General features: G+C 45.8%; 1 protein-coding gene across 3 annotated transcripts in view; it reads right to left on the bottom strand.

Annotated features, from left to right (window-relative positions):
• Nucleotides 1–21,223, bottom strand: part of CYTH1 (cytohesin 1) — a 76,086-nt gene that overhangs the window by 37,448 nt on the left and 17,415 nt on the right. Inside the window, exon 1 of one of the 3 annotated variants that reach the window (XM_069541990.1) lies at nt 2,470–2,876. The exons of the other annotated variants lie outside the window; for them this stretch is intronic. Within the exon in view, the coding sequence (XP_069398091.1) occupies nt 2,470–2,497 (28 nt within the window). The 5' untranslated portion in view covers nt 2,498–2,876. Of the gene's footprint in view, nt 1–2,469; nt 2,877–21,223 lie in introns of those variants that run through there. 3 annotated transcript variants of the gene reach the window in all.

Below are 21,223 nucleotides of genomic sequence, written 5' to 3'. Positions count from 1 at the left end.
CTATCCTCACACAAGTGTGCATAACTGGACACTGGTTAAGTCTCACTTACACGCACCTGCGTAACTAGAATGGAACCTGATGAGCCTAAGTAACAGGGAAGGACAGAGGCAAAGCCATGTCTGTAACTGAAGGACTGCAGACTCTCATGCAGCAGGTAAGATCTGACTTCTTTAGAGACATTTTTTAAACCTTCGTTCCCATGTTGGGTGGCCCTTTGGGTGACAATCTAACCAATGCAGCTGTGTGAGAAGCACACGCTGACCCTTCACCCGCCTCCCGGGATGCTGGGGACCGGCCCGCGAAAGCCCATTTGCTCCCTTCACTTTCACATGTGTCCAATGCCATTTCTGTCATCTCATCTCAGTATCTAGGGGCAACTATCTTAGCAACACTGCGCCCCCAATGTCTCAGACAACAAGATGAAACATTCCCAGGGAGGGGGGGCGGCTGAGGGAAATGGAGAACCACCCATTCTGAAGACACTTTTTCAAACAAAAGTTGCCTGTTAATCCTATCTCTAAAAATTGATTTCTAAATGCCCTAGCCCCACTCCCACCCATGAATCAAGGACACACACACTGAGCAGTTAATGTTGAATGTTAAAACCTCTAGGATGGCCAGAAGCTGATGGCATGGAACCCCTTGATTTTGACTTTAAAGTGACTGCTGGCATCACCTCAGGGAGTCTGAAGCCAGGCCACCAGGAAGGAGCAGCGGCAAGTAAGAGGGAAGAACCAGCTCAGTGAGCAGTGGTCACCCTCTGCCCAGGCAGGGCCAGTGCACCCTGACCACCCCAGCATCATCCACCAGAGTCCTCCTCCCCTCTCACAAGGGTCCCCTTTCGAGCTAGAGACCTTGGCTACTGTGGACACACCTCTCAGATACGAAAGCCCCCACGGGGGCAGCTCAGCCCTGACGGAGAGCCGCTTCATCACCCCCTCCTCACATGCTGGGTGTCGTCAACACCAAACGCCCCTCTCTTCCATAGGCTTTCACACACAGTACAGCTTTCCGAGCCACCTGCGGGGTATGGTCCACAATACTGCCTGACATGAAGATGAAACTTCAAATAGATTTTACAGTGAACCAGATAAAGAAAAAGATAAAAAGGACCCCTAAAGTTTATTATCACTTTCACAAAATCCATTTTGAAAAACAGCTTAATATTCATTCATATCATCCAATACCAGCTACAAACCAGTATATATTTTGCTTTTTGTCTTAAAGGCACTAAAACATGGCCACCTGGGACTCTCCTGGCGGCACAAGTGAGTAAGAATCTGCCTGACAGTGCAGGAAGCCTGCATTCAATCCCTGGTGTGGGGAGATTCCACATGCTGCTGAGCATCTCAGCCCTTGCACAACTATCGAAGCCTGCATGCTCTAGGGCCCTCCAGCCCCAACTAATGAGCCCCTGTATCGCAACTACTGAAGACCGTGCACCCTAGAGCCAGCACGTCACAGCTACCGAGCCTGCGTGCTGCAACAACCGAAGCCTGCACGCGTAGAGCCTGTGCTCCACAGCAGGAGCAGCCACCTCGAGGAGACGCCCGTGCACCGATACTAGAGCACAGCCCCTGCTTGCTGCAACTAGAGAAAGCCCACGTGCAGCAACGAAGACGAAGGGCAGCCATAAATAAATAAGCAAAACCATCTATGGGGTCACACAGAGTCGGACACGAATGAAGCGACTTACCAGCAGCAGCAGTGTGTACAGGTCAAAAACAAATCAAAAACAAAATAAAAATCACATGGCTCTCCGGTGGAAGTATCACAATAAAACATACACAGATCCACACACAGAACTTCAAGCCATTTGAGAGCCCTGGCCTAGGGTGCTCTAAAACCAGTTCTTCTGCAAAAGCTTCTGGGATTTAGAATCCACAGAACTTTTCACCCCTTTACTCTTAGCGTCACTGTCATACAGTGTGGGTGTGGAGAAGACAAAGGAAGTTCCCCAGACCCTGCAAGGCTTCAGTCCTTAACCTAATACCAAAAGAGGAAGATCAAACAGCTACGAAGTCCCTCTGTTACATTTTTATTTAATAAAAAGTTATTATTCATCCTGAACCTCACGGTTATTATTCATCAAGTACTTTCAAACCTGGTCTCTAACATCTTTCCTTTTTTAGTGTCACACTGGTGTACACGCAACTTTTACTGCTTCTAAGACTGTTACTCAGACTCAGGAAGTCAGACACCATCGCCAAGTAGGAGGGCAAACGCCACCAAGACGCACCTAGGGCGGATCCCCAGCAAGAGGCAGAGTAGGGGTGGGGGCTGGGGGACACTTTCAGTTTAAAAACACACTCTTTCTCTCTCTCTCACACACACACAAGCAAGAGCCTTTCAGTTGGTACTTCTCAAGGGGCTGTGAAACTGTCGTCACACAACACATGTCGTCACATGTTGATCAAAGCAGATACCTAAACCTCACCCCACACACCCAGACCAGGACTGGGACTCACCATCCTCTTCTTCGGTTTTAAGGACCATCTTTTCTGTCACAGCAGGACCCTGAAGGCTGCTGGGGTTTGTACTTCAAAAGAGAGCTCACAGTAACTCCTGAGAGGCCGGGTGGGGCGGGAATACCTGTGGGCCGTCCAACACTGGGACAGCTCAGAGCTGCTTCCTGGACTGCCGGGGACTCCCTGGCTGCGCTCCTGGACCAATCAGCCTCCATCCACAGAAGCGTCACTCCCAGGTCACGGCCACCACCCAGTTCCTGAAGTCAAGCTCAAGGAGCTCCCCAGAGGTTAACCACCTCCTCCCTGGAAGCAGTCTGAGGCTGAAGTCTAGTGAGGAACAGTGGCACTTCTGCTTTCAGACTCATCCAAAGCAATACACAGAGCTGGTGTTTCTCTCTTCACTTCCCAAGTACTTTCTTAGAACAAAATCACTTAAAAACACCGCGTTGTCTCACAGTGAGATAACAGCACATTTCCCAAGAGCATGACTAAGAGATCATAATCATTATAGTATGTGGTGAGGTCACAAGATAAAAATAGGAGGCAGATTTTAGAGGTAAAAAAAAAACCCCAAAACAACTAAGGGCATCATTCCCATTTAAGTTCAATTTCATCCCCATCCTATGTTCTAATATATTGCACCAAACTATTCTTTTCTGCATATTCTTAATATATTCATGACATGTTTATTGTTAAAATTAGATTGGGGGGCCTTAATCCTATCACTCAGGGATAACCACTAATGACATTTCAGTATATATTCTTTATATTCGCCCAGATTTTTGTTTTCTATATTATATTCTCATTCTCTCTTACATATTTAACTCTTTATATATATCAACATCTATATCTCTTATTACAGCTGCCATATTTACTACATATAATAACCACATATACTATATAATATATGAAATATATTTATCCTTCTCTTAAAATATATTCACTTCAAGAGATAAGCACACAGATAGGCCCTGACTTTCGATGACTGACTTTTTTTGTGGCTGTTCTGTGGGGCATGAGGGACCTTAGTTCCCCAGCCAGGGATCAAGCCTGTGCCCGTGCAGCGGGGGCACGGGCCCCAGACCGCTGGACTGTCCGCCAAGTCTCACAACGGTTGACTCACCACTTTTCAATTGTATTATGGCGTGAAAGTGACACACAGTCAGTAGAAACTATACTCTGAATGTTGCTCTTTTCTGGGTCAGCATACGTGGTCCGAACTGCTCCTGTGTTGCTGGGCAGTGGCAGCGTGCACAGCCCCCGGTCAGCACACTGTCGTGAAGGGGAACCACCGACACTCTTACAGCCACCCTGGACGCAGAAAACTGTTGTTTCCTCTCACTGTGTCAGTACAGCGCTCAGTCGTTCCAGCAGACAGTCGACACAGGCTGTGTGTCAGGTGATCTGGCCTGTTCTGAGCACACTAAGGTCGGCTGTGCTAAGCTGTGCTGTTCAGTTTGGGTATATTACATACATGCTGACCTATGACATTTTCAACTTATGATGTGTTTATCAGGATGTAACCTGAAAGAAAGCTTCCCTGAATATTCCCATAATGTTCTGGGGAAAGTCTTTTCCTCAGCCTAACACCCACATCAGTCGCAATCCCAAGGAGACAGACACACACTCAGAGTGGGAGTGTGGACAGAAGAGAGGGCCGTCTAGAAAAGTGAAGGCAGGGTCTGGGGAAACCACAGGGAGAGAAGCAGCCCCAGGGCCAGTGCAAGGGGGCGGCCCTGACCAGGCCAGGCCTGCCGGACTGTGGAGTGGAGGGGACCCCTGACCCCAGCTGGCTGGTGGGGAATGTCCCCCAGCCCACCAGCCTCCTGGACAATCTAAAGGGCCCGAGGGCTGGGGAGAGCGTAGAGTGGAGCTGGGAGAGCACAAACCCTCACTGACCAAACGGACCACACAGCCCCCAAGGCCAGGAAGCCAGCCCTGACGTCCTCAGCCCCATAATCACCACGATGTCAAGACCCTCCTCCTGGGACCCTGTGCCTCTCTGGGCTCGTCTTTCACCACCATGCCTGGTTTGTTCTCTAAGCAAAAGACACACACATCACATAAAGCAAGTAGTGAAGTGAAGTGAAGTCGCTCAGTCGTGTCCGACTCTTTGTGACCCCATGGACTGTAGCCTACCAGGCTCCTCACTCCATGCAATTTTCCAGGCAAGAGTACTGGAGTGGGTTGCCATTTCCTTCTCCAGGGGATCTTCCCAACCCAGGGATTGAACCCTGGTCTCCTGCACTGCAGACAGACGTTTTACCATCTGAGCCACCAGGGAAGCAAGTAGTATCTACGGTTTAAAACAGAAAACCAGTTTCCTACCCTTCCTCCCCCCACACCTAAAATCACGCTCCACAGATGTAGGTCTCTCAGCTACTTTTGCTCATCACCTCCCTTTTGCGAAATAACTAGTTACACCACTTGTTCTCGAGTTTTCAACTCTAGACATCAACTGCCTGCCACGGAAGATGAAATCTCGGCTTCTGCGGCCACACCTCAGCCACGTGCGTGCACACACACCCCTTGCACATGCACACACTCTTGCACACACACACCCCTTGCACATGCACACCCCCTTGCACACACGCACATACACCCCTTGCGCACACACACCCCTTGCACACACGCACACACCCCCTTGGTATAACTATGCAAACATTTTTGGTAAAATCAGTATTTAGCATTCCCATAAATACTGCTCAAAACCTAGCTACTTAATGTACTGTGATTAAAATAACCACATGACGGCATTAAGTGTCCTTTTTGTTTCTCTCTGCTCACTGCCAAACTCTCTACCATGCTATGAAGCCGTCAATATGGTCAAACCTGTGCAGCGGTCTGTCTTCTGAGGCAGCCTCCAGAAACCTCCACACTTCCGCTCAGCCTAGTCTTGTGGTTCTGAGGCCCAAGTTCTGGAGACCACCCTGTGCACTCCCTCTGCTGCTTCCCATCACTGCTCCTGAGTCTCTGATACAATGTTGTCTTTTTCTTTCTTGGAATTAAACCCTCATTTTGGTGGAGCACATCCTCTCACAACAGAGAGGGGCTGTGAAGCAGCCGGCTTTCATCACCGGGGCTGCGAATTTTGCGTGTCTCTTCTCTTACACCTGACGCTTTGCTGGGTGTGGCACTCTGAGTGAAGCTTTATTCCCTCCGCACCGTGGAGGCACCCCTCTCGCTGTTCCCTCTTCTGGTGCTGCTGGTGGCAGTGGTGCCATTCTGATGCCCAAACTTTTGTTATCTCTTTCCCCTCTCAAGAAGCTTTCAGGAACTTCTCTCTATGCAGAGTGTTAGGGAATTTCATGTTATGTTAGCCATCGGGTAGAACATACGCCTGAAATCTTAGACTCTGATAATTAAATTTCTGTCCTTTTTTCCCCCCAGTTCTTGTTTCTGGACATTTTTATTAGCAACTGGACCTGTCTTGTGGATCCTTTAATTATTCTTACCTATTCACTCCTACTTTTCCTCTTCTTTTTGAGCTGCTTTCTAGGAAATAATCTTTCAATGGACCAAATGTTTGTGTCCCCTCATGCACAAGGTGATGGTATTTGGAAATGGAGCCTCTGGGAGGTGATCAGGCCATGAGGGTGGAGTGACCTGAATGGGATTAGTGCCCTTATACGAAGAGGCCCGAGAGTTAGCTAGCTCTCTCTGCCTTGTGAGGACACGGCAGGAGTATAGCTCGCTATAAACTAGGAAGGAGGCCCTGACCAAGAACCCAATCCAGCCAGCACTGAAATCGTAGACTTTTAGCCTCTACAACTGTGAGAAACAAACATCTGTTCTTTAAGCCACCCATCCTGTGCTACTTTGTTACAACAACCTGAGCTAAGACAATTCTCTGCTTTATCTTCCAATCTTTCTATTTGAATGTTCTATTTCTGGTATTTGTTGTTTGGTCGCAAAGTCATGTTAGACTCTTTGCCACTCTCTGGACTATAGCCTGCCAGGCTTCACTGTCCATGGGATTCTCCAGGCAAAAATACTGGAGCGGGTTACCATTTCCTTCTCCAGGGGATCTTCTGGACCCAGGGACTGAATCTGCGTCTCCTGCATTGCAGGCAGATTCTTTACCACTGAGCCATCTGGGAAGCCTATTTCTTTAATTTTTAATCTCACTCTTAATCTCTGAATGTATCTTTTTGATAGCATCCTATTCTTATTTCATTAATATAATTTCTGAGACTCTTAAGTATACAGTCTTAAAGTTTTCTTCTATATCTTCCATGACCTGTTTCCTCTAATTTCTTTTCTTCTGTTTACTTTGTTCTATTCATGTTCAGGGATTTTCCTTAAATGTCTAGTAAACAGAAGCTATTTCTTCATATTTAAGAGAGAGGCACTGACAATCTGATTAAAAACTCTGTGTAGTAGCTATGGCCTGTTGAGTGGTGAGTGTCTTTGTAAAATAATAAAGCAATTAACATGTACAGACCCCACATGTAGGGCTCTGTAGGTTCTTGTCTTGAGCAGTGATCTAAAGACACGATCTCCAATAAAGCTGGCCAGCAGCAACTGGGCAGGTAAGCAGAGACAGAAAAAGGGAAAGGAGCTCCTAAGTACACAGACTTCCACTAGGTCCCCTTACAGCCTGATCTCCATGTTTTACTGAAGGGAAAGAGAAATCGCCTTGCTGCAGGAGACGGAAAAGAACTGGGTGTCTTAACTGCCTGTCATGACTTCAGACCCACCCTCCGGTTTCTAGCGTCATTCCATATCTCCAATCTCCGAGGAATTTCTGAGATTTGAAGATATGTCATTTTGTTTCATGATGACCTCTTTCTTTGCAGCTTAGATCTTTCCTGATAAGCTGCCAATAGGAAGGGCTTAGAGAACATAATCATGCAAGCGTCCAAACACCCACAGAAGTGGAACTGTAAGGTGACGTGGAAAGTGACAAAGACTTCAGCCTTCTACAGAGAGAAGCCCACAGCTGCCTAGAAACACTGCAAGGCTCTTTTGAAAGTCACTCTGCTTCTTGGGCTTCCCTGGTGGCTCAGACAGTGAAGCGTCCACCCACAGTGCAGGAGACCTGGGTTTGATCCCTGCGTCGGGAAGATCCCCTGGAGAAGGAAATGACAACCCACTCCAGTATTCTTGCCTAGAAAATCCCACGGATGAAGGAGCCTGGCAGGCTAAACAGTCCATGGGGTCGCAAAGAGTTGGACACAACTGGGCGACTTCACTGTCTTTCTACTTCTTGGGTTACCTGAACAATATGGATTTGTACTGTTTCTCATACACGTGAACAGCACCAAATCAGCAAAGTACAAAAACAAAAAGGCTTGAGAGCAAAGGATTTACTAGGCATGTGTCACAGAGAGCGCAAATAAAAAGCTCCTGGGTGCTCACTGAACTTGCACCTCACCACTGTTACCTGCCCACACTTTGTAAGGCCGAATTTTTAGCAGTTTTATCATCAACAGTAAAAATCAATTAGATGTTTTTCAAAAGCCCTAAACCATGTCCTTCCCTTTGTCTTACTTACACAATCTGAATTTCAATTTTTTCCAAGAAGTCATTAACTTTTGCAAGAAAAAAAAGAGAAAGGTGTAATTCTTCAGAGTCTGATCTTAATTTGCATGTGAAGAAAAATGCCATAGAACGCCATAAACTCGGCACGGGGGGGGGCGGGGGGAACCCATGTGGTTTTGAGTTTCTATCGGTTTCCCTTGAGAAGGGGGTCGACACATCACCAGGTGCTCAGTGAGGACCGCGTGCTGGGGGATCTGCACCTGGATCCAGTCCTCCAGGAGCGGGTGAGGGCAGCCTCGTCCCTGAGAGAAGCTCAGCTAAGTGATTAGCACCCCCCAGTGGTGATGGAATGACGCCCCACAGGACTCAAACCCGTCGTCACCATCACACTCAGAAACGCGGTCCTGTGTGCTTCAGAAAACATGGGCTTGACCTATTCGTGATGTTAAACAGAAACGTCTTCCTCCACAAAGACAGAAAAGCAGTAGCATGGCTCACAAATGGGAAAGCAGAATACTATATTTGATGCTGAGGAATTCCCTGGCGGTCCAGTGGTTAGGGGTCTGCGTGCTTCTACTGCACAAGGGATGGGTTTGACCTCTGGTTGGGGAACTAAGATCCCACATGCCTCACGGTGCAGCAAAAAAAAAAAAAAAAAAAAATTAAACTTGTTGTTGAGATAAACATTGAACTACATCTGAAAGCAGTTGTTAGTTTTAAATGTCCTTTAAAATAAAGTCAAAATTACTAGATGTGATAAATTCAAACTGTGCTGCCCTCTGCTGGTTATGATAAGATTGTTAAAAGGTTTACAATTAGCCCTTTTTGCAAATACATTACCTTTTGAATGTATACAGAAGAAAGTCATGTTCTACCTAGTATGTAGGGCGTGCTCTGGTGATATTCCACTGTTCTCATTTCCTGAAAGGCTTTTGTTATGAAAATTGGCTTGCCACTGTGATTAATTTATGGGAATAGGTGATGGCCAATGGGAATTTACGTTATACAGGCAGACACAGACAATAAACAATATTCACAATAAATAATAAATTAACTAGCACGCTGGAAAGTAGCAGGTGCTATGGGGGAAAGAAGGATCCAGGAGTGTGTGCGTAGAGTGCAGTAATTATTAAAGTACTAAACACGGGGCTTCCCTGGTGGCTCAGTGGTAAAGAATCCACCTGCCAATGCAGGGGACACGGGTTCCATCCCTGATTTGGGAAGATCCCACATGCTGCGGCGCAACTAAGCCCATCTGCCACAATTACGAAGCCTGGGCTCTAGAGCCCGGGAACTGCTACTGCTGAGCCCAGGCACTGCAGCTACTGAAGCCCAGGCACCATAGAAGCTGTGCCCTGCAACACGAGAAGCCCCTGCAAGAAGCCACCCTCGCACTGCAACAAGGAGCAGCACCCCACTCGCTGCAACCAGACAAAAGCGCGCGCAGCAACACGGGCCCAACATAGCCCCCCCCAAAAGTACTAACCGTGGTGGTCAGAAAAGGCATCACAGAGGTGAAATCTGAACCTCTGTGACTCCCCCAAGCCAAAACAAAAACACTGGACACAGGCTTTTCGGGTCCAAAATTCCACAGTGTGTGAGGTGCATTCTGCAGTGAGCCTCCTGCTTCCTGTCCCCACCACAGGGACTAATGAAATTGACCAGGCACTGTGTGCGTGACTAGATGCCCAAGGCTGTCTCCCCATGAACAGACCTGAGCTCGGGGACCCAGAGCCACTGTGGTGGCTGAACCTCCCACTTCCTGTGTCCTTAGGAGAAGTCTCATCCCCTGGTAACCTGAGGGTCTGCCCCCATGTTCTAGCTGGTGCTCACAAAGCTGGTGCTCGTTATTTGAAAAATGTAAGTGCTAAGTTGCTGTTGTTCAGTCACTAAGTTGTGTCTGACTCCTTGCAACCCCATGGACTCAGCGTGCCAGGCCTCCTCCCTGTCCCTCAATATTTCCCAGAGTTTGCCCAAGTTCACGTCCACTGAGTCAGTGATGCTATCCAACCATTCATCCTCTGCCCCCCTCTTCACCTTTCGCCTTCAATCTTTCCCGGCATCAAGGTCTCTGCCAGTGAGTCAGCTTGTTCACATTAGGTGGCCAAAGTACTGGAGCTTCAGCTTCACCATCAGTCCTTCCAAGGAGCATTCAAGGCTGAGTACTCCGCATTCCCTCAAAAAAGACTTGGGTCTCTACTGTGTGGTTCAGTTTGAACTGTGCTGAGTGCCACGCTAGCCCTGGGTGGTGGCAGAGGTCACCTGAAACCACCACCTGGGCTGCTCAGGACTAGGATGTGAGGGTCAGGGGCTCCAAGCTCTTGGAGAAAGAACACCAAAAATCAGTCCCTGGGGGCAGCAGGAAGAATGGGGCCATGAGCAGTCCAAAAAAGAAGAGTGACTTTTGAGAAAATCCACAATCTTAGTGGCAATATCTGGCATTTAGGAGGAGATCAGGTGATTCAAATACTGCCTTGGGGTCACAATCTTGAAGACAAAAGTAGAGGTGACCTTTATGGGTGAGTGGGCACTGTCTGGGAGAGAAAGGGCATTTTAGATATAGAACCGCCCAGCACAAAAGGTCCTTCAAGACGTGGTCCTGCCTGTCTCCCCCCATGTCTGGTGTCACCGCAACAGAGCCCCTCCACCCTCAGAGACCTACCTGCATTTATGTCATTCACATAGTGATCATTCATCCTTCCAAGACTACGAGCCCCAAACTTAACTTCCCTCCACTGAACAAACCCTCAGTCCAATTACCTTACTCTTCTTGAAAATGATTTTATACCCAAAGTCACAGAATGACATTTGTATTGGTGGGGCTGCACACTCTCTTCCTAGCCAGGAAACCTACCTGGAAAGAGGTGAGCAGGAAAAAGAGGCCTGAGAAATGCAGATTCAAAGCTAAAACAATGCAGAATTCCAAGCATGAACCAGGTTCGTGGTGCTGCTGGACAGCCTGAGGCCTGTCACTCTGACTGAAGGGAAACGTGCTGCTGCACCATAACCAAGCAGGTAACCTTCCAAAGCTGCATCAGCTTCCAAAGAGACACAGAGATACATTCACAGAAAAACAGAATTTCTTGGGCATCAAAACAACCTGCAGGAGGCCAGGCAGCACCCCAACCACCACCATTCCCCTTCCACGATGAAGGACACTGAAGACACGGGAGAGCTGAGGAGCCACGTAACCATGGTGCCAACACCAAGCCCAGGGGGCCCTCCCAGGGCAAAGTGCTCCCTCAGTCCGCCGGACACACGCTCAGGGCACAGGGACCAGACACCCCCAGCGAAGAAGTCATCAACTGTGAATTCCCTGAACTCTGAGACTGCCTAAAAGACAGCCCCTCTCCACTGAGGTTAGTTTAAGAAACACAAATATAAACCAACAAGAAACTTTTCCTGAGGGCTGAGTTTAGGTCTTTGTATTTTTATCAAAGAACCGCTTATAAAATACAGCATAAATATCAAATAACCATTCTGAGTTTTCCTAACATACAAGAGGATGATCTCAGTGAAGACAGAAAATACCATACTTACTGTCTCCCAGTGTTTAAATTACAGAAGGGGGTGGGGAGGAAGATGCAGAACATGTAAAATACAAAAATAAAAGTACTTTTTTTTTTTTACTGCCTATATCACAAAGTTAAATTTAATATATGTTTTTCTGCAAGTTTTTTTTTTTTCCACAGAGATTTTCCTATGTCAGGGCATATAAATCTACCTCAAGCTTTTAAATTGGTACATCCCACAGTAAAATTTGCATTAATGCTATACTTTGATTTTGTACTGGTGAATCTCTGTTTCCAATACTCTGCCATCACAAGCTATGTGAAATCAACATTGTTTTTTATCTATTTTTCTGAACCTGCAGAAGAGATTCAGAAACTGAATTCCAGAGTCGACAAGTATGGGCAGCTTTTTTATTTTGAAACATTTTAGATCTGCAGAAAAACTGCATAAACATGGACTTACCACGTGTCCTCTATCCAGCTTCCCCTCAGGTTACCATCTCATCAACACAATACTAACAGGCAACCTGATAACCCTACTGGAACCGCCTCGGTTTTCTCAGTAAGGTTCTTTTCTTCCATCCAGGATCCAACCCAGGATGCCCCGCTGCAATTCATCTGGTCGTGACGGCCCCCAGCCTCAGGGTTGCAACCTTTTCATTTCACAGAGCAGTGCTCGGTTGCTTTGAAGAATGTTCCCCAATCTGCATTCACCCGCAGTTTTCTTCTGATGCAACTGAGGTTGTGTATTTTTGGCAAGAATTACACGGAAAATGTGGAGAAGGAAATGGCAACCCATTCCAGTATTCTCGCCTGGGAAATCCCACAGACAGAGGAGCCTGGTGGGCTACAGTCCATGGAGTCGCAAAAGAGCTGGACATGACTAAGCGACTAAACCACAACACAGAAAATGAGGCTGCGTTCTTGATGCAGGACATCAGGGACCATGATGTTGATCAGCCTTTCACTAGTGATGCAAACCTTCAACATCCGGTAGAGGTGAGTCAACCAGGTTTCTGTTTTTGTGGCTGTCTGTCCCTCTGTGATTCCTAAGAATCTTGTTGGGAGATGCTCTGGGAGGATGTGGGTATCTGTTCCTCGCCATCTTTTATCATCACTTTTATCTCAAAATTATCCCTAATTTTGAGGTCAGCAGCCAGGCGCTTCTTCAAGTTGGCTCCTGTGTCTTCCAACTTGTCCCCATCATTCTCTGAGCACTTCTTCACTTCCTGCCATCACAAGACCTTCCAGGCAGGCTCACATTGTATTTTTCCCTACCCAGCCCCAGAATCAGCCATCTCCCCAAGGATCGCAGGTCCCTTTTAATGGAGAATGGTATTTAGAAACCAAGCTCTGGGCATAGGATGTACTCTATAAACATTTTAAACTGGGACAGACATTACCAAACTGCCTTCTGAAATCTGGCACAAAATGCCCCCCACCGAACACTACGAGAGCGTCCGCTTGTCCACAATCTCACCAACGCTCTTTAACAGTCTGGTAATCTGCTAGTTGTTGTAGTTTACATTTCCCTGTCTATCAGGATTATTGGCTGTCTGTGTTTCTTCTCTGAACTGTTTATATCCTTTGTCCTATTTTTCTACTGCTGTTTGTCTTTTTCCCGGTTTGCACGTGCTCTCCATATATTTTGGATAGCAATCTTTGCTTGTAAGTGCTGCAAATATTTTCTCCAACTATACTGCCTGTTTTACTTTTTTATGAAAGCTTTGGTCACACAAAAAAGAATATAAATAATACATTTATATATACTAAGTTTGTTCATACGATGTCATGTCTGTTGATTGCTTTTTTATGACAGATTCTAAGTTTCTGTGACCTGCTTAGGAAGTAGTGTTCCTTTCTCAATAAAATTAGAAAAATATTCTAATGAATATATGTAATATTCATTACATATATGTGCATTATGTATATATTCATGTATTTGTATTTGTCATTTTATACTTAAAAAAATAAAACAAAGAACTCCAGATGGGTTACAGGTCAAAGTGTATATGCATAAATAAGCGACACTTTGGCCTAATCCATCTGGAGTTCTTCTGTTTTGATTTTTCAAGTGTAGAATGACAAAGGGAATCTAAGTATTTTCTGGGTAATCAATTGTCATCACCGTTCACTGAAAAGCACATCCTTTCCCCAGCGATCTAAAACGTCATATGACCCCTAAAAGGGAGTGACCGACAGTGCAGGCACAGGAGTCAGCCGCTTGGGTTACAGTCCTGGCTCTGCTGCCCACTAGCTACTTTGTTACTCTCTCCTTGACTTTTAGTTTTCTCATCCAAGACATGGAAAAAATTCCCCACTTCACTGGGTTACTGTAATAGTGCTTACAATAATGAGGACACCTAGTAAACACTTACACACCTTGTGTTAGTGTGTCAGTCGCTCAGTCCTGTCTGACTCTTTGGGGCCCCATGGACTGTAGCCCGCCAGGCTCCTCTGCCCATGGGATTTTCCAGGCAAGAGTACTGGAGTGGGTTGCCATTTCCTTCTCCAGGGGATCTTCCCAACCCAGGAATCGAACCCAGGTCTCCTGAATTGCAGGCAGATTCTTTACTATAAACTACATTTGGATGCAAACATCAGCGTGTCTAGCCAGTGCTGTTCAAAAAACATATGAAGCAAATATGCATTTTAAAATGTAAGAATTAAAGATTTTAAAATTTAAAAAAATAAAAAACTAAAAAAATTTTAAAAAAATAAAAAAATAAATAAAATTTTCTAGCAGCCACAGTAAACAGGGGCTTCCCTGGTAGCTCAGCTGGTAAAGAATCTGCCTGCAATGTGGGAGACCTGGGTTCGATCCCTGGGTTGAGAAGATCCCCTGGAGAAGGGAACAGCTACTTACTCCAGTATTCTGGCCTAGAGAATTCCACAGACTCTATAGTCCATGGGGTCGCAAAGAGTCAGACACAACTGAGCAACTTTCATTTACACTTACTTACTTACACAGTAAACAACTAAAAAATAAATGGTAAAAAATAACCTTAATAATAAGTTTTACTTAACCCAATATATCTAAAACATTATCATTTCCACATATAATCAATATAATAAATATTCTGCTTTTTTTTTTTTTGTACTAAGGTTTCAAAATCCTGGATTTGTTTTACACTTAGAACATACTTCAAGAACTCAATAGTGGTTATCACGTGAAACAAGGCAGGGCTAGACTAGTTCACGACTTAGTTGTATAATATACTGTCACAACAATATCACACATGTACCTACAAGGAAAGTACTAGAAGAACTGAACAGCCGTCCATGACTGAAAAAAATCTTTTGGCAAACTAGAAACAGGACGAATTGTTTTTTCAACATGATAAAAGGTATTCACAACTCACAGCAAACGTTATAGTTTGTGGGGAAATGCTGGAAACTTCTCCCTTAAGATGGGGAAGAGATGAAGGGGGTCCATACTCAGCAACCGCACCGGCACTGTGCTGGAGGGCTTTCTAGCTCAATCTCAGGCAGGAAGCCCCAGCAGAAATGGGCCCAAATGCTTCAGCCAATGAAAAGGGGCAAGGAAAAGGGCAGAAAGATTGTGAAGAAGGGGAATTAAAAAAAAAAAAGGAAATGATTATCTCACTAGTGGATTGACTATCCACATAGAAAAGGTTAAAAAAAAAACAAAAAACCTAAACTGTTAGAATCGTTCACAGAGGTTGACAAGACTGCTAGTTACGAAGTCAGCATATAAAAGCACATATTGAATTGTTTAGTCGCTAAGTCCTGTCCAACTCTTTTGCGACCCCCTGGACTGTAGCCAGCCAGGCTCCTCTGTCCGTGGGATTTCCCAGGCAAGAATACTGGAGTGGGTTGCCATTTCCTTCTCCAGGGGATCCTCCTGACCCAGGGATTGAACCCACGTCCCCGGCATTGGCAGATGGGTCCTTTACCGTGAGCCACCAGGAAAGCCCACAAATTCAACACTTGGTGATAAATCAGTTCAACAATGTGTAAGAGTTTAATGGAAAAAATTATAAAATTGTGTTGAAAAACGTGAAAGAGGACCTAAATCCCTGGAGAGAGAAAGCACACTCAGGATGGATGCAGCACTCTCAGCAGCCACTTTTCCCAGAGGACCTCCAGGATCCACAGACTTGTCACTGCGAAGCACAATCCCGGGAGCTTTTTACTTCTGTTTTGGGGGTTACAAGATGGGTGGTTCTGGCATGGGACAGACCATCAGAACAGAATAAGAGCCCAGAAACTCTTGTAGATATAAACATTTGACATATGACAGAGCTGGGAAAAAAAAATCACAGACTGAGTTTCCTATAAATGCTGCTGGGAATCCACCATTCCATGAATGCCAGGAAATACGAACGTGAATGGTCACAGCGCCACTTGCAGCAATAACCCCCAATGGAAACCACCTAAATATCCAGTGAGAGTGGAGCAGATTTTTTTTAATAGTGGTATATCCAAAAGATAAAACGTCATGTTTGTAAAAGTGAATATAACTACGTGAAACAACATGGATAAATCTTACAGGCAGAATGATAGGCCAAAAAAAAAAAAAAGAGTAAAGTAAAAGTCTTCAAAATCAGAAGAAAATTTCACTAGAAGAATTTTATACCAAGTCCAGAAAGTGTTAAGGACAGACCAAGCCATTTTCTAACATGTGGACTCAGAACACAGACCTCCCACATACCCTTTCGAAGGAAACTTCTAGAGAATGTACTTAAGGTAAATCAAACACAGGAAAGACACAGACCAAGGAAAAGGTGATTTGACAGAGAGGTAATCCCAAACGACTCTGGGGGAAATGGAGTCAAAGGCCAGGCAGCAGACCCAGGAGCAACTGATCTAGATCCGAGCAGAAAAACGACAGGCACAGGCCAGGGGGGCACAACTGACTGAGGCCCCTAAGCAGACAGAACACCACAGACAAGCTAAGCGCAGCTGCCGTACTTTAGAAAACAACTGATAATTTCAAAGACAGCTGGGCAAAGGGAAAAGCTGAGGCAATTAATAGCTCCAGGGAAAACAGAGTGGTACCAGGAAGATAGAATGATTGCAGAATACTACGTGGCTTGGCAATGTCGTGCCCAACAGAAAGTCTGCAGAGCAGGTCTGCAACTGGCCATCAAGAAGCAAGAAGAGAATATTGTTAAACAGCTTAAAAAATTCAAAGTGGCTGCCCCCTAGGAGGAGGATCTCAAGGTGGTACAGGGAGCTGCTGCTTTCCATTTTATTGTTCTTAGTTCTGTAACACAGTTTCCTTTTTTTCAAGATGGTAAATGTTTGTATTCGAAATTTACAAGACCAATTCTTCAAAGTCCAGCGCTGAGTCCCATGACCCTCTCACTGCCACCTGCTACACCACATACACAGGAAACAAGCTGAAGCTGTTGACTCAGATTTATGGTAGGTGTGGCTCAGACGGTAAAGCGTCCGCAATGCAGGAGCCCCGGGTTCGATCCCTGGGTCGGGAAGATCCCCTGGAGAAGGAAATGGCAACCCACTCCAGTACTCTTGCCTGGAAAATCCCATGGTAGGCTACAGTCCATGGGGTCAGAGAGTCGGACACGACTGAGCGACTTCACTTTCACTTTTCACTTCTCCTCTAAACATTTTATGACTCTGTGAACTGAGATTCCCCTTCTCAAAGATGAAAAGCATCTGCTGAACCAGCATCCTACAGTCTCAGGTAATCACAGAGCAATCATGTCAGGGTTCCATCAGCTTAATGCGATACTCATCACCCACTGGATGATGAATGGATGGGTTCAACGCTGTCCTGGATCAAAAGGAAAACATTCATGGATCAAACAAGCGGAAGGTTTTGTAGGGGACAACGGTGACTAAGCTATCAGGCAAGTTCATTCTTTAACTGTAATACATGAAAAGCACTAGCCATTGAAGATAAATTCAATTGATATTTCCAGAAATGATCTTTCTGATACTTTTACTACTTAGGGGAATATGAACAAGGTCAGGGAGAATGATCAAATTAATTCATTGGGTATACTGTGCACTTTTTTAAACCAAATTCAATTAGTAGTTTTTAGAAAAAGTGGCCAGCCTTCAACAAATATGAAAACAAGTATCACTATGGTGTGAAATTCACGTGAAAATGAAAGCAAAGCTCTCTGACAGCTCCAAGAGTAAGGACAGGTGGGGCTGGAGAATGCAAGAGCTTGCCTGCCCGCTCTTTCTTGCCTCTACATCAACTCTGATGCACAAGTGCTGCAAATTCTCTTCCTGTTTCATTCCCTCCCTTTCTGACTTACTAATTATACATCACCCCTTTTCTCCGTAAAACCACAAGACGGACGTTATAAAATCGGTGCACTCCACCCATCCTTTTACTCAGCTGACAGAGTGCAAAGTGAACCCGTGGAAAGGCGCCAGGGCCCTGCTGATGAAGCCACCACGTGAGAGAGGAACAGGAGGAGACAGACCACGCTCACCCTGCGTCACAGGGCAGGGCAGAGAAGGCGGAAGGCAGTGCCACACACACAGCCAGTCCGAACTTCTTCTTTGTGCCCGTCACTGATTCTAAAAACAAACTAAGCGGAAACCATGGTTTTGTCTAAAATCTAATCTCCTTGTTTTAGAAGACAGGTGGTTTCAATGAAATACAAAACAAATAAGAAAACTCTAATAATCTATTCTTGAAGGGGCATTTCTTCAAGATTTTCTTCAAGCTCTTAAACCACTGTTCTGATGTCTATTTTACCTATAAAAATAAAAAAGCAAACCTCCTTTCCAGTCTCAAAAGTATTCCTACCAGGTTTGCAGGCAGGTCTGTTTGCAGAAGCTACCATCACCCAGAGTGACGTCAGCGGCTCAAACCACAAAATCTCTCTCAGCCTGTTCCCTCTGGGTCCACCTGAGAAGGGACAGCTGATCAAGTGCCCGTAAGGGGGAGAGCACGGGACACAGGGTCACAGTGAGGGCGACACAGGGAGCTGGAGTCACATCCCAGGAGCAGCGCCGGGGTCTCCACTCATGTGGCAGCAAGCAGGGGTTAGACCATGTTTGGAGGTGGAATGGACAGCACCATTAAGAAACTGAATGTGCAAAGTGAGAGAAAGGGCGGAATCGGGGTTGATTTCTCAACATGTGGTTTGCACACCATGTGGGCAGACATGCTGCTTCCTAGAACGGGGACATCTGGGGGTTCCTCTGTGCCACACCGAGCACGAGGCCCCCTTCAGACATCTCAGTGGGGAGGGAAGAGAAATGAGGCAGTGAGCCATCTAAGCCTGAAGCTTAGAGGGAAGAAAGAAGGCTAGCAATCCAGTCAGTCCTCCTAATTCAAGCATCCTAGAAAGGCTCCTAGAAAAGTCACTGTTAACCCTGAACTGCCAAATACTGAACCCAGGTCCCAGGGCAATACAGGGCTAGGTTCCTGTGAGCCCCTAACCCCAGTTCCTTCATGGCCCAATATGTGAGCAAGTCTCAGGACGCCTCACTGACAATGAACTCACACCTGAGGGAGGCTCACTGAACACGTGTGTTCTCGGTGGGTGCATCACAGCTTCTCGCACTTGGAAACACCAGACAGCACTTCAGCACTGTGTGTGGGGCCATTTTAAACAGAGAAATCACCAACAGAAATACCAAAAACACGGCACTAAGCAGCGTGGATCCAGGGCCCCTGCTTACCACCTGAGCACTGAAGTGGAAGGCAGAAGGTCCTGGAAGCCTGCGGTCCCAAATGTTCAAAAGATCCGATCAGGGGTTAGAAAGAGAAAGAAACCTGACCTGCTTTACAAGTCTGCAACCTGCTCCCCGATGCCTGGCATCAGGGGGACACCTCCTCTTCACAAAGCCTGGTGGTTTGATCTCCAGTTGCCCCTTCCTTTCCCTATTTCCAGCAGTTCAGAACATAGCAGGGAAAGAAGAGACTGTTACTCATTGCTTGCTCTCCCTCCCTGGAAAGGAAAGAGCTTCATCATTTGCATTTCATAGCAACTTCCATAGAAATTACCTTTAAAACGTATCTAACTGGAGGAGAATATCAACCATTAACTGGCTTGGGATTATTGGGACAAATGATGTTATTAGTGGTTAAGACAATGGCTGGCTGATAACGATGCAAAGGCACACCAGACCAAGAAAAGGAGGTAATGTCACAGACACCTTTTCACAAAGTGATGGCCCAGACTGAATCCTATATTGAAAATGTAAAGTGTCTAATTAAACACAAAACCAAAGGATATTCTGTAGAGTACAAAATTCTTGTTTAGTAAAAGACAGTCCTGCCAAAAAAGTCACATATGATCCTGGTCGGGAAACAAGACATCCAAGGGATACATCAAGAAAAAGAGTGCACGCAGGGGTTACCCAGTCTCCCCACAGTTTACTCCTCCTTCCGGAAGCCTCCAGGCATGAACCTGAGGGAGCTGGGTAATGAGTCACCAGGAGCACGAGGACATGGGGGCCGAGCCTCCCATCCCACCCCACAGGCTGCGAACGAAGGCTCAGAGGGCTGCGGGCACCCCTTGTTCCTCACTTGGGGTTTACACAATGACCCGAGGGAATCCTACACATCACAACCACTCAATTAAGCAGTACTAACACTCAGGACAGAAAACGGTACATAATAAGGGACTAAGCGGACTAAATCGCCGGCTCACCATGTTGCAATTATGAAAGGACCAAGTTCCCAGCTCTAAGTTAAATTACGTTTAACTCCCACCATCTAACTCATCTGGGGACATAACTCACTGAGTCTTTAGAATAATCTTTAATTAATACCTTAATTCCGAAGTAGAAAACTGGTAGTTCAAATGCCAAAAACCCCTAAACAACGGAATTGTTCTTAAAAGATTTTACAGAATAATTCCTTTAAAAATAAATATTAACTCCCACTCCCCTCTTTTCAAAAGATTTTCACTCTGAGTGGCAGCGGCACAAGGAATTCAGTGGGCAGCAGAGGCCTGACTGGTGACTTGAGAGGGCGCCCATCCTCTGGCTGCACTGGAAGGAATAAAGTGACCATCAAAGGTGTGTCCACGTTGTGTTTGTCTCACAAACACCATGGACAAAAGCCACGAGCCACCAGGAAGCAGCTTACCTAGATACACAGAGCAACTCTGCAAAGCACGCACAAGATACAGAGACCCTCCCTGAGGGCTGCCCCGCCCCCACTCCAACTCTGCTGTGTTCTCAGGTGCATTTGCCCACCCCCAAGAATTTATACTTAGAAAGTTTTGTGTGAAGCCTTCTCTTCAATTTTAAGGAAGCACAGAATTGTGTACAAGAACAGGAAAAAAATATTTTCATTTACTGTGTGATTGCTTCAAGTTTTATTGTCGCTGTTTTTGCTAGGAAAATCCAGTACTTTTTGATTGATGCAAAATAACATATTAAAACATACTTTAACTGATTTGCATATTATACTTACATTAAATAAAAGCTGTTCTGAGATATTTTAAACTAGTTACATACTATTTGTAAATACCATTCCTTACATATAATACCATTTTACATATAATAAAACATTTTTTAGGAGAAAAGGAAAACCCTACCATACACCCCAGCCATTCCATCCATGGGTATTAGTCCAACAGAAATGAAACACGTCCACACAATGACCTTTCACGACGGCTCACGGCAGCTTTGTTCACAATGGCCTCAAACCACAAACAGTGCACGTGACCAGGCCAGGTGACTGGATAAATACAGACAGGGGAACACCACTCAGCAGCCAAGAGGAAAGAGACATCCCCACAATGACCTCAATTACTTCATGCTGAGGGAGGGCCAGACACAGTAGAGAA

Source organism: Ovis canadensis, chromosome 11, assembly GCF_042477335.2.
Source record: "Ovis canadensis isolate MfBH-ARS-UI-01 breed Bighorn chromosome 11, ARS-UI_OviCan_v2, whole genome shotgun sequence".
Lineage (NCBI taxonomy): Eukaryota > Metazoa > Chordata > Mammalia > Artiodactyla > Bovidae > Ovis > Ovis canadensis.
The sequence above is the reverse complement of the archived record's forward strand: the minus strand, read 5'-3'. Positions and strand labels throughout refer to the sequence as shown.